This window comes from Diabrotica undecimpunctata, chromosome 4 (assembly GCF_040954645.1).
Source record: "Diabrotica undecimpunctata isolate CICGRU chromosome 4, icDiaUnde3, whole genome shotgun sequence".
In the NCBI taxonomy this organism is placed as follows: domain Eukaryota; kingdom Metazoa; phylum Arthropoda; class Insecta; order Coleoptera; family Chrysomelidae; genus Diabrotica; species Diabrotica undecimpunctata.
In genome coordinates, this window is record NC_092806.1 from 15,263,912 (window position 1) to 15,276,823 (window position 12,912).

Below are 12,912 nucleotides of genomic sequence, written 5' to 3' on the forward strand. Positions count from 1 at the left end.
ATTTTAATTAGATTTTACTTCAGGTAACATACACCCATGCTTAAGTGAGTTCCAGTGTCCGGAGAGTAAACCTCTTCAAACGGACTACGGTTGGCAACTGAAAATGAAGGACGACATGTTGAAACAGTCGTCGTTGCAGGCTTGATTTCAGTCACATTTCACGAGCAGAAAGAGAAAGTGAGTGGATAATTATTGTTTAAATAGTTTGGAGAAAATACAAAAAACAACTTTGAAAATAACGTCTAACAGAATACTGTTAGTGAATTTTTAGTACTGCCAACTGTATTACCAACTTGAAATTAAGCGGGAAATTAAAAATGTAAATTATAACATAAGCAATCGAAAGAAAATAGTATTTAGTAAATAGGTTTAGAAAAAACAACTCAAAACAAAACAAAACTGAATTAGTAATTGCAGTTTGATCGTAAATATTCAATTAATAATGATATTTCAAAAAAAGGAAAGAACCAAAGAAAACTCTGAGATGCAAAATAGCTCAGTCAAAAGTCAATATAAAATTGTAAATTTGCATATAAATAAAATTTGCATATTTGCAATAAATTTACAATTTTATATTGACTTTTGACTGAGCTATTTTGCATCTCAGAGTTTTCTTTGGTTCTTTCCTTTTTTTGAAATATCATTATTAATTGAATATTTACGATCAAACTGCAATTACTAATTCAGTTTTGTTTTGTTTTGAGTTGTTTTTTCTAAACCTATTTACTAAATACTATTTTCTTTCGATTGCTTATGTTATAATTTACATTTTTAATTTCCCGCTTAATTTCAAGTTGGTAATACAGTTGGCAGTACTAAAAATTCACTAACAGTATTCTGTTAGACGTTATTTTCAAAGTTGTTTTTTGTATTTTCTCCAAACTATTTAAACAATAATTATCCACTCACTTTCTCTTTCTGCTCGTGAAATGTGACTGAAATCAAGCCTGCAACGACGACTGTTTCAACATGTCGTCCTTCATTTTGTTTTTAACTTTTAACGTTTTTAGTAATTTTTAAAGTGTTTTTTAACAGTAACATTTTTAAGTTTAGTTGCAACCTCAGTTTTATCATGTTATTTAACGTTGTTGTTTATGCCACGAATCTTACATTCGGGTAAGTTTTTTATAGTTTTTTACAGCCTTTTTGGCACCATTCAGTTTGTTACAATATAGTAATTTTCTTTGTAGACCTTGATAAAGGTGGCAAAAAACCACCGAAAGCTTGGATTCAGAATAAATAGTACGCCTTAGCAAAGCTCTATTTTTTATTGACTACCACACCCAAAAAGAAAAAAGTATTTACATATATATATATATATATATATATATATATATATTGTTCTACCTTTTCTACATTGATGTTATCTATCGTGATGTTTTCTAGGCTGGTGCTTAATATCTTTGTTTTATCGAGATTCATTTTTAATCCTATTTGATTCGATTTGTGATTTAAATCTTGTAGCATTGATTTTAGTTCATGGATATCTGTGCTTATTAGTACTATGTCGTCTGCGAAACGCAAATGGTTAAGATATACTCCATCTATTTTTAATCCCTTTTCGACCCAATTTAGTTTTTTGAAGACATTTTCTAATGCCAAAGTAAATAACTTGGGTGAGATGGTGTCACCCTGTCTCACGCCTTTGCCAAGGTCTATTTTCATAGTTTCCAGATCATCATCTATTTTTACGTGAAAAGTAGCATCATCGTATATATTCTTAAAGAGGGCAGCATATCTTGAATCTACTCTGGCGTCGTCCAGTGCTGTTAAGAAAGCCCATTTCTCGATACTGTCGAATGCTTTGTGATAGTCGACAAATGCCAGATGTAGTGGTATGTTGTACTCTATTGTTTTTTCAATAACTGTCCGGATTGTTTGCAAGTGATCGATAGTGCTAAAACCCTTACGAAAGCCTGCTTGCTCCACCGGTTGGTATGCATCTGGCTTAGCTGTCAATCTATTTGTTATTATTCGGGTTAGTAGTTTGTAAAGGTGTGACAACAAGCTTATTGGTCGGTAGTTTTCTATATTTGCGGCGTCTCCTTTTTTATGGAGTAGAATGACTTCCGCATTTTTCCATGCTTTTGGTATTTGTCCTTCCAATAGGCATTTATTCAGTAAGGCTCTCATTGCCTCTTCTAATGCAGTGCCTCCCATTTTTAGCATCTCTGAAGTAATTTTATCTTCTCCTGGTGTTTTCCCATTTTTCATTTGTTTTAGGGCGGCTCTAATTTCTGATGTTATTATTTCAGGGAGATCCTCTGAGCCCACATTTAAGATATGTTTTGTTGGTATCCGGGGGTTCGGAATAGTAGAAGTATACAGCTTCTCGTAAAATTTTCGGATTTATCTAACGATCTCTTCCTTATGCGAGCACAATGTTCCACGGTCGTCTTTTATCTTTATGATTTTATTCCTGCCAGCGGATTTACATGTTTTTAGTACTTTCATGTTCTTATTGTTCTCTATGGTTTCAAGAATCTGGTTTGTTCTATAAGCTCTGAGGTCTTTTCGAATATTTTTCTTAACACTTCTGTTGAGCGCTTTATAGTCCGGGTTATCTCTGTTCGTTCTTCTTCTTTTCTCTATCTGTTCTAGAGTCTCGGGTTTTAGTTTAGCTTCTTTTTGTTTTCTTATTCTGCAACAAAGTTTCTTAGTGACTGTTTGTATGTCTTTAGTTATTTTCTCAGCTAGTTCATCTATATTCTTGTGCTCAAAGGTATTTGCTACTAGTTTCCGTGCTAATTCCTCTTGATATTTCTCTTTATTACTGGCTAGGATGTCTGCCGTCGGTAAAGGGTTTGTTTGTTAATTCAAATAATGGTAATTAATTTTTGAACTAAAATGTCGTTCATTTATTTTTTAAATAAAATACCCTGCTCATGACGTATATGATATTTTTTTATATCATATTAAAGTTAATTTTTTTTAATATGATAATAAATATAAGGTTGCCTGAGAAAAATGTTCGCAATTTAGGGATGCCAGCTCTTAGAACGCGAGGTATCAAAGATAAAGTAAAATAGATGTGATAATATGTATATTATTAACATTATCTATCGACGCATGCTTTAAAAACTAACACACCTGAGACTAGTCTTATCAAACCAGTGGCGTTGTGCGCTGGCTCTTTTTTACTTTATCTTTGATACCTCAAGTTTTTAACAGCTGGTAACCCTAACTTGCGGCCATTTTTTTTATAAAAAGAAAACATACAAACAGTATGATAGGAAGAAGAAGTAAAGACCTCGAAGATCAATGAAAAGTGTGGCATATAAGGCAATGGAAAGAAGAAACCTACAAAATGGAGATTGGCAAGATATAAAGGACTAATATGGTTGATTATTAGGTAATTTCAAACAAAGTTAATGAAAAGTTAAAAAAAAATGTTTATGACTGGGCTTACCGCATGTGGACTATGATCGTATAGTTTCTTAAAACATGAGTGTAGTTCAGATCCCTTTCCAACATGCATAAGGGTCCCTCTGTCGGCTTTGGGTCTTCTGAGAGCTCGTGGATCATCAGATCTGAAAAAAGAAAAATATGATTTTGTAAAATGTATCCTACAGTAGACTATATTTAAAAAATATCAATTTTTCTAAAAAAAAAGGAGTTTTTTACTTCTAAGATAACAAATATTTCTGCCTATCACTTGTGCTGTTCGAAGTCGATATCTCGAGGTAGAATAGTTTCCGATGGTCGATTAGATACCACTGCCAGTACCACTCGCAGATAAAAAAGAAGAATTGATGAAGGCTAGCAACCTACTCACCTATAGATCAGGTAGTTCCTGCCGAAGACTTGTAATATATGACATACATGATAAACAAACTAATAGATGCAATTACAAAATAAGGTTTAGATATAAATATACGAAAAACACAATACATGACTGTAGGAGGCTCAGGAGAAGATCTTGAAAGTGGGTAATAAAAAATGTTGGGCAATATGAACACTTAGGAGTTATCATAAATGAAGACTAAAATATAATAAAATAAATTGAAAAATATGGGTCAGAAACCTGGTTTACCGATAAAAATACTTCAGCAAAGCTTCTCTTAACAGAAATAATGGACTGTAAAAGATGTTCCGGTTTAACTTACTTGATTATGTGAGAAATGAGGCCATTACAGAGAAAATGGAAATAAAAATAATTTAATTGATGATATAGCTGAAAAACAGTTAAAATGGTATAGAAAAATGCAATAAATGAAAAGGGAATACGATTAAAGGTTGAAAATGGATACCAGCACAAACAAATAAACGATGGAGGCCAAGAAAAACATAGATTTCAAACATCAAGACCGAACGAAATGAAACACAGAGGACTCTCCGAAGGGGACTGGGACCATAGTCAGTTGAAAAAACACTATATATCCTCGAAAAGTATGAGGATACTCTCCCAAAAATGCTTTGTACTTGTTCAAACTACTGATCTTCAGTAAAACGTCATAATTTGAATACAAAAAACAAAAGCTATGGATATTTCAAAAACGTTGTATTGGATGCAAATTTTTAATTGGAACCAAAACAACTGAACCAGTTATGGAGGGAGATGAACATCTAGAAATAAAATTATCTAGCAACTACAAATAGAAGAAAAGATAAAACAAGAAGTAGATACAGCGAATCGCACGGTTCCTAAACGAATCTTACTTAGAAAAAAAGTTTTTATCAACAGAAATAAAAAACTTAATATGTAAAACGATGATAGGTTTGAAGAGTAAAACACTAGTGAGACCAGACCAGACACGAACATAATAGCAAGGAGTACTGAAAGCAGCAGAAATGGAAGCATTCCGCAGGAATAACAAATAAAACAGGGACATTAAGGTACTGAGCAAGGATCTGACTAATAAATGGATTATAGATAGAAAAAATGAGTGATAACGAAGAAAAAAATGATGAATAATCTGAAGGATCAACAGGTAAATATGTTTATACACAAAAAGAAGGAAGACGGAGAACATTACATAAGAAATAGTGGATGTACAATTCTAAATCAACAAAGAATTCCTTCTTGACTAAAATATGATAAATGAATTGAAAAATATGGGTCAGAAACTTGGTTTACCGATAAAAATACGTCACAAAAGCTTCTCTCAACAGAAATGATGGACTGTAAAAGATGTTCCGGTTTAACTTACTTGATTATGTGAGAAATGAGGTCATTACAGAGGAAATGAAATAAAAATAAGTTAATTGATGATATAGCTGAGAAACAGTTAAAATGGTATAGAAAAATGCAATAAATGAAAAGAAGATACGATTAAAGGTTTGTAAATGGATACCAGCACAAAGAAATAAACGACGGAGGCCAAGAAAAACATGGATTTCAAACATCTAGACCGAAATGAAATACAGAGGATACTCCGAAGGGGACTGGGGACTATAGTTAGTTGAAAAACACTATATATCCTCGAAAAGTATGATCATACTCTCCCGAGAATGCTTTGTTCAAACTACTGATCTTCAGTAAAACGTCATAATTTGAATAGAAAAAACAAAAGCAATGGATATTCATATATTATTTGTATTGAATGCAAAGGCCATAGCGGGATAAGATGGTCAAAAGTGCCCCCGCACCGTTCAGCACCGCGACTTGTGCTTTTAATAAGCATATAAAAACATGACTACATACAAATTTTAGCTTCCCAGAGGCCATAGAACCTCTTAAATCTAAAAAAGAGCTTTTTTCGCCTTTATTTTTTCTGGGCGCAATTTTGCTTTAAAAAAATCTGAAAAAATGCATGAAGATGTATCTTTTAAATATAAACTAGTCTGATCTTTTTCAAATTTTTATATTAAAAATTGATTCTAGGCAAAATCATTGAAATTTTTAATATTTCTTAGGTGATGTTAATGGTTTTGGTCTTAGTTTTGGCTAATTTTTAAATAGTAATTTTTTATGTATTTTTTTTTCGTTCTTTTGAATAGCTAGTGCAAAATTTCAATTTCTGAGCGGAAAGCATCGAAAACAGAAAAAAACCGTTTTTTTACTCAATTATTTGCACATAACCTCAAAACTTAGTTGGTAATTCAACATTTTTTCTTCCACATTATCAAATTCTATTGTAAAAGTCCCCATTTAACCCTTTCATAAATATAAAATTCGAAAATACCACGTTTTTTATCCTTTCGCACTTTTTTTTACCTTACCCCAAAATCAGGTAGTTAGATGTAAGCCTTTTTATCTATGTTCTTATAGGCTATGAATCATCATTGCTAAATAATATTCTTAACTCACAAATTCTCAAATTGCGAAAAAATGGTGATTTTCTAAATATTTTTCTCACTTATTGGCTCGTAACCTTAAAATCTAGTAGCTAAATGATCGAATTTTCGCGTATTTTGATCGCACCCTTCAATTTTGTTATACCACTTGTCTTTTTTTTCTTAAATAGTCAAAACTGAAAAAAAAAACTGTTTCTAAGCAATATTTCTATTTTTGGCTCGTTAATCGTTAACCGATCAAATATAAAAATTTATGAGCCAATAAAGTGGGAAAATATTAGGAAAACACGATTTTTCGTAATTTGACAATTTGTAAGTTAAAAATGATTATTTTAGCAATGATGATTTATAGCCCATAAGAAATAGATGGAAAAGCATACATCTAACTATCTGATTTAGAAGTAAGGTAAAAAAAGTGCGAAAAGGATAAAAAACGTGGTATTTTCGAATTTTATCTTTATGAAAGAGTTAAATGGGGACTATTATAATAGAATTTAATAATGTGGAAGAAAAAATGTTGAAAAATGTTCAATAATCAACTGAGTTTGAGGTTATGTGCAAATAAATAAGTAAAAAAACGGTTTTTTTGATTTTTCGATACTTTCCGCTCAGAAATAAAAAATTCTACATTGGCAATTCAATGAACGAAAAAAAATACATGAAAAAAAAGTCATGTTTTTATATGCTTTATTGAAGCACAAGTCGCGTTTCTGATCGAAGCGGGGCCACTTTTATCCATCTTATCCCGCTATAGCCTTTCTAATTGGAACCAACACAACTGAACAAGTTATGAAGGGAGATGGACATCTAGAAATAAAATTATCTAGCAACTACAAAATAGAAGAAAATATAAACAAGAAGTAGATACAGCGAACAGTAGGTGCCTAAACGAATCTACTTAGAGAAAAAAGTTTTTATCAACAGAAATAAAAAACTATAATAAATATGTAAAACGGTGATAGGTTGGAAGAGTAATACACTAGTGAGACCAGACCAGACACGAACATAATAGCCGAGGAGTACTGAAAGAAGCAGAAATGGAAGCTTTCCGCAGAATAACAAATAAAACAGGGACATTAAGGTACTGAGCAAGGATCTGACCAATAAATGGATTATAGATAGAAAAAATTAGTGATAAGAAGAAAAAATGAGGAATAATCTGAAGGATCAACAGGTAAATATGTCTATACAGAAAAGAAGGAAGACGGAGAACGTTACATAAGAAATAGTGGATGTACAATTCTAAATCAACAAAGATCCTTCTTGATTTTAATAGTGGATGTACAATTCTAAATCAACAAAGAATCCTTCTTGATTTTAATAAAGTACAAAAAATATTACCTTATCAAACATTTGTTCTAAATCCATCCACTTGCCATGTCAATGTAAATTTTAGGATTGAGAAATGTGTAAACAAATCAAACTAATGTCATTCCCCCCGGTTAATGCAACGGAATGGGACAAAATATCAAACGTTTTACCGATATGGTTGCTTCAAAACAATGACATTTAGATTCTAGCTTCCGTAGCTAGTAAAATATGTGACATAAGTCAATTAGTTAAAGTTGATAACTCTTTTTTACGGAATCGAAAAATTCCGTTCTAAATTTCTGTGACATGTAATTGAATTGTCCGATCTGTAATCGTGTACTGTTGGTATATTTTTAAAGTTTATATCTATATACAGGGTGTTTCATGACGAACTTACACTATCTTTATATTCGGAACTACTTAGGAATAGGTTTTCAATTCTTCACAATTCAAGCTGAATTTTGCTGAGAATATTAATTTGAGACTCCAACAAAGATACAAAAAAGTTTACCACTTTTACCCCTGCTTCACCCTAAAATCATCCCTCGTAGGAGGGTAAAAACGCAAAAAAAATCGATTTACCAAGAATCTGTACGCCGTAGAAAAAAATGTTTTAAATAAAAAATGTAGCTGAGATAATTTTAAACAAAAATGTTTATTAGCACTTTTTCTGTAAAATTAACCGTTTTCCTCAGAAACAACGCTTGAAGCGACCGACGATTTTGAATGTCAGTTACGCGCTAAATCAATGATCAATAAAATTTGTATCAACTCGACGGAAAAAATTCGATATCTTTTGATTCAAGTGCCCTATCGACAAAAATCAGGATACGTTTTAACGCTAAAGAGTTCAGTTTATATATATATATATATATATATATAAATACACAATGTGAGTGAGATTAAAATCTCACTGAAATGGGGATATCGGTCAAGGAGAAATAAAGAATGAAAAAACTATTTTAATCTTTTAATAGAAAACGTTTCGTGCAGCGTTTCTGCACTTCTTCAGTTCTAATCGATCTGTGAAGTCATATATAGATGTAGAAAAAATAATAAATTATTAAAAAAGAATCTATAAATGATAACTAGACTTCGGCAAATATGCATATTGCATATTTTGCATATTGTGCATATTTTATGCAAATATTTCATATTTTTGGCATATTTGTATAAAAGTTTGCAAAAAGTGCATAAAAGTTCAGATTTTTATACTGTATTTGAAAATTTTTAAACATACCAATTTATTTCAATTCTTGTATAAAATTTTGTAGTCATTTTAATCAAGAAATGATCTAAGTACGTAATCTCTACAGGTACAAAACATTTACAATTTCAAAGAAGATCAATTTAAGTAGCCCTCAACATTCTTAGAAAGTCTCGGTCACTGAGGCATTCAGTTATTGGATAATCGCTAAGGGTTCGCTCATTTGCATTTTATGATCTAATCCCCAAATCTATCTACAATTTATTGTATCTTAACAGCAGGTAAACGCTAATAGTTTTTGTTCCTAATTTAGGGATTTTCCAAAATCTCCCCAGTTTATTGAATTAGGTACCTAAACATTTCTAATTTGATGCTCAGATTTGTAAATCATTTTTGTTTTGATATTCAAAGCGTAAACACTCGTTGTGCGTAACAAAAAGGGAAGATTGTGATTTTATAATGCCTAAAACAACCAGTGCTTCAACTTGGATTAAACCTTATAAAGAGCTGTCTATGGATATGGGAAAAATCTACTGTTCAGTCTGTGGCAAAATTGTAAGTATCTAATATTTTCTATTAAATATCTAATATTTCATACATACAGGGTGTTTCCAAATGACACTTACAAACGTTTGACTGTAGATACTTCTCGAAAAATTGAACAAAACGATATAGTTAATAAGGGGTCAAAATTATTTACTTTTCGAGATACAGGGTGTTAAATAAAAAAAAATTAAATTCTTTTAGTTAATAACAACAATAACTTTAAAACCAATAAACGTATTTACTTGAAATTTAGTACTCGTAGGTTGTTTTTAAATGAAAAATAGCTTCCTTTAGTGAGAAAAATTGTCCATGGTACAATACAATGGTGTGTATTTAGAAAAATTTTTCACCCTTTACTTTTTTTTATGAAGTCAGCTATTCTAAAACACAATTATTTTTATTGTAATTGAATTAACAAAAAAAAAAACTTTTGTTGAATTTTAAAATAAGTTATATGATGTACTAATGGTTAGTAACAAAAACTAATTTGTGGATTAATACTGCATTTAAAACACTTAGCGAGTGTTTTTTTTCCAAACCAGTTATTTGATTAACCAAAAACACCTTGTATATTTTTATATTTTAAAGGTTGGGTTAAAATAAAGGTCTTTATTTTTATTTATAGATAGCATGTGAGAAGAAATTTCAGATGGACCAACATGTGAGAACTGCTTCACACATTGCAAAAAAAGGAAAAATAGGAGGAAAACATCAAACTTCAATGGTTAAATGTTTCCAATCTACTTCAAAAAAATTAGATGAGCAAGAAACTTTTAATGAAGACTTGTGTCGCGCATTAGTGTCTGCAAACATACCGCTTTCAAAATTAGCAAATGTAAATTTTAGTTCGTTTCTAAAAAAATATTGCAAACTTAATGTTCCAAGTGATCGGTCTCTAAGAAGAAATAATGTGAACGGGCTATACTCGTCGGTGTTAATTAATATTAAGGAAGAAATTGCAGATAATTATTTTTACATATCTGTAGACGAAACCACTGATTCCTCAGGAAAGTATATTGCTCATTTATTGATTGGTGTTCTTAAAGAAGATACCTTACCAAAATCTCATCTTATTTCATGCCAGCAACTTGAGAAAACAAATGCTTTAACAATTTCGCGTTTTATACAAGAAACATTAGCAACTTTTTTTCTTCCGACAACTATTCCTTCTAATAAATTACTGCTTATTTTATCGGATGCTGCTCCTTATATGGTGAAAGCAGGACAAAATTTAAAAATATTTTTCCCAGATTTAATACATGTTACTTGTGTAGCGCATGGATTAAACAGAGTTGCAGAGGAAATACGAAAAAAGTTTCCTCTTGTAAATACCATGATATCCAGTGTCAAAAAAGTATTTCTTAAATCTCCTATAAGAATTCAACTTTATAAAGAAATGCTACCTAACATTCCTCTTCCACCACAACCTATTTTAACGAGATGGGGAACATGGTTAGAAGCAGCTAATTTTTATGCAGATCATTTTGTTAAAATAAAGAACATAATTGATACGTTAACAGATGAAAGTTCCCAATCTCTTTTGGATTCTAAACAAACTTTTCAGAGTAACTTGCTTCAACAAGAACTTTCATTTATAAAATCAAATTTTAGTTTTGTTCAAAAAACAATTACTCAGTTAGAATCACCAAAACTGTCATTGTTCGAAAGTACAGCATTAATAAAAGAATTTGCGTCATGTTGTCGGAACGTTAGAGGTAATATTGGAAAAGATATTTTAAAAAAATTTGAAGCTACTATGGAAAAAAATAAAGGTTACCATATTCTTTCTGAAGTAGTCAGTGTTCTAGCTGGAAATATTTCGGAAACAATTAATTTAGAACCAAATGTTTTGGTTAGTTTGAAAAATGCTCCCGTTACATCAGTTGATGTTGAACGAAGTTTTTCCATATATAAATATATGTACTCAGACAGAAGCCACAAGTTTTTGTTAGAAAATTTTGAACACCACTTGGTCATTTATTGTTACCATAATTCTAAATAAGTTTATTCATACTTAAAAATGATGTAGTTACTTAAAATAAATGTAAATCTTGAATGGATGTAGGAAATGAATAGTAGGAAATATTTAGTTATGTACACTTTTTTTTTAAATAAAATTGTTACTATTTTACGATTTTTTTATTTATTTGTATGCATATTTTGTAAAATATTTGCATATTTTCGGGTAAACACGTGCATATTTATGCGCATATTTTCTACATTTTTATTTGCATATTTGCCGAAGTCTAATGATAACTAACTCAATTATTTACCTGTGACTGTCTAATTGATCCTTATCATTCGGTGGTAAATCTTGATCCTCTGGTTGAGTAGATACTCTTAACGGCTTGTTTAACAAAGATTCGGAATGCCCTTTGTGGAGATGTTTCGTGTCTGTTGGCAAGGAGTATTTTCGGAACTTGGATCGATGGCCATGGTGGTGGATATGATGGTAAGGCCGGCTGAAATTGTGATAAAAAGAACGATAAAACAAAGTTTTATTTCAAATATTTGTATTGATTAGTGTAATTGTGAATAAAAGGATTTTTTAGCTCATTTTCCTAGTCTATAAAAATACCAAGAAATTTTATAGAATCAATTATACTGATCTGGCTGGTATTAAGAAGCAAGAGCTCCTTTATACGATAATGCTACTGTCTTATACGCGTTAAAAGAAAGTAAATTAGTGTCGGACCAGGTTTTTATTGAAGTTATACTTCTATACGCGCGCTCCACGTTGGAAATTTGTATGGGAGTGAATCTGTGAAATCATTACATATGTAAGATAATGAGTAAGAGAGAGATAGAAGATATATTTTCTCTCTCTTCCTTTCTCGAATATAAAAATGTTCCTTTTGTATATAATATATTTATTATTATATATATATATATATATATATATATATATATATATATTATATATATATATATATATATATATATATATAATATATATATATATATATATATATATATATATATATATATAATATATTTATTATTATATATATATATATATATATATATATATTATATATATATATATATATATATACATATAATATTATATATATAATAAAATATTTATTAATATTATTATTTATGTGATATGTTTTGTATTATTTATTAAATGTTCATAATTATATTAGTCTTCTGTATTTCAAAATAATAATCTCAATAAATCACTGTATGACCCAGAACTGTCAATTTTAAAATAAGTTTGTGTCATGTCCTCGGTAGTATAGTAATCAGTATCCCAGCTTGTCACACGGGAGACCGGGGTTCGATTCCCAGTCGGGGAGGACTTTTTTATTAATATTATTACATGGTAAATTAAACACATGCGTAAGTAGAGAAAAGTTATGTATATTATTGTCATTTTTAAATACTTATGAATATTGCATTTTAATTTGTATTCTTCTTCTTCAGTGCCTTATCCGGTCCGGATGTTGGCGATCATCAAGGCTATCATGGTTTTGTTGACTGCTCTGCGAAACAGCTCCGCTGAGGTCATCCCAAACCATTGTCGGAGATTTTTTTAATTTGTATTGTATTATTATATTGAATTATGTTGCAGTGTATTGTATTGTATTTTTATATTAATAACAAAA

The 12,912-nt window shown here is 30.5% G+C and overlaps 1 protein-coding gene across 7 annotated transcripts in view; it reads right to left on the minus strand.

Annotated features, from left to right (window-relative positions):
- LOC140439223 (band 3 anion transport protein-like) overlaps positions 1-12,912 on the minus strand; it is a 453,371-nt gene that overhangs the window by 130,456 nt on the left and 310,003 nt on the right. For all 7 annotated transcript variants that reach the window (XM_072529000.1, XM_072528998.1, XM_072529003.1 and 4 more), the window contains 2 exons: positions 11,575-11,763; positions 3,410-3,530 (listed from right to left, as the gene is read on the minus strand). In XM_072529000.1, the coding sequence (XP_072385101.1) occupies positions 3,410-3,530; positions 11,575-11,763 (310 nt within the window). The remainder of the gene's footprint in view (positions 1-3,409; positions 3,531-11,574; positions 11,764-12,912) is intronic.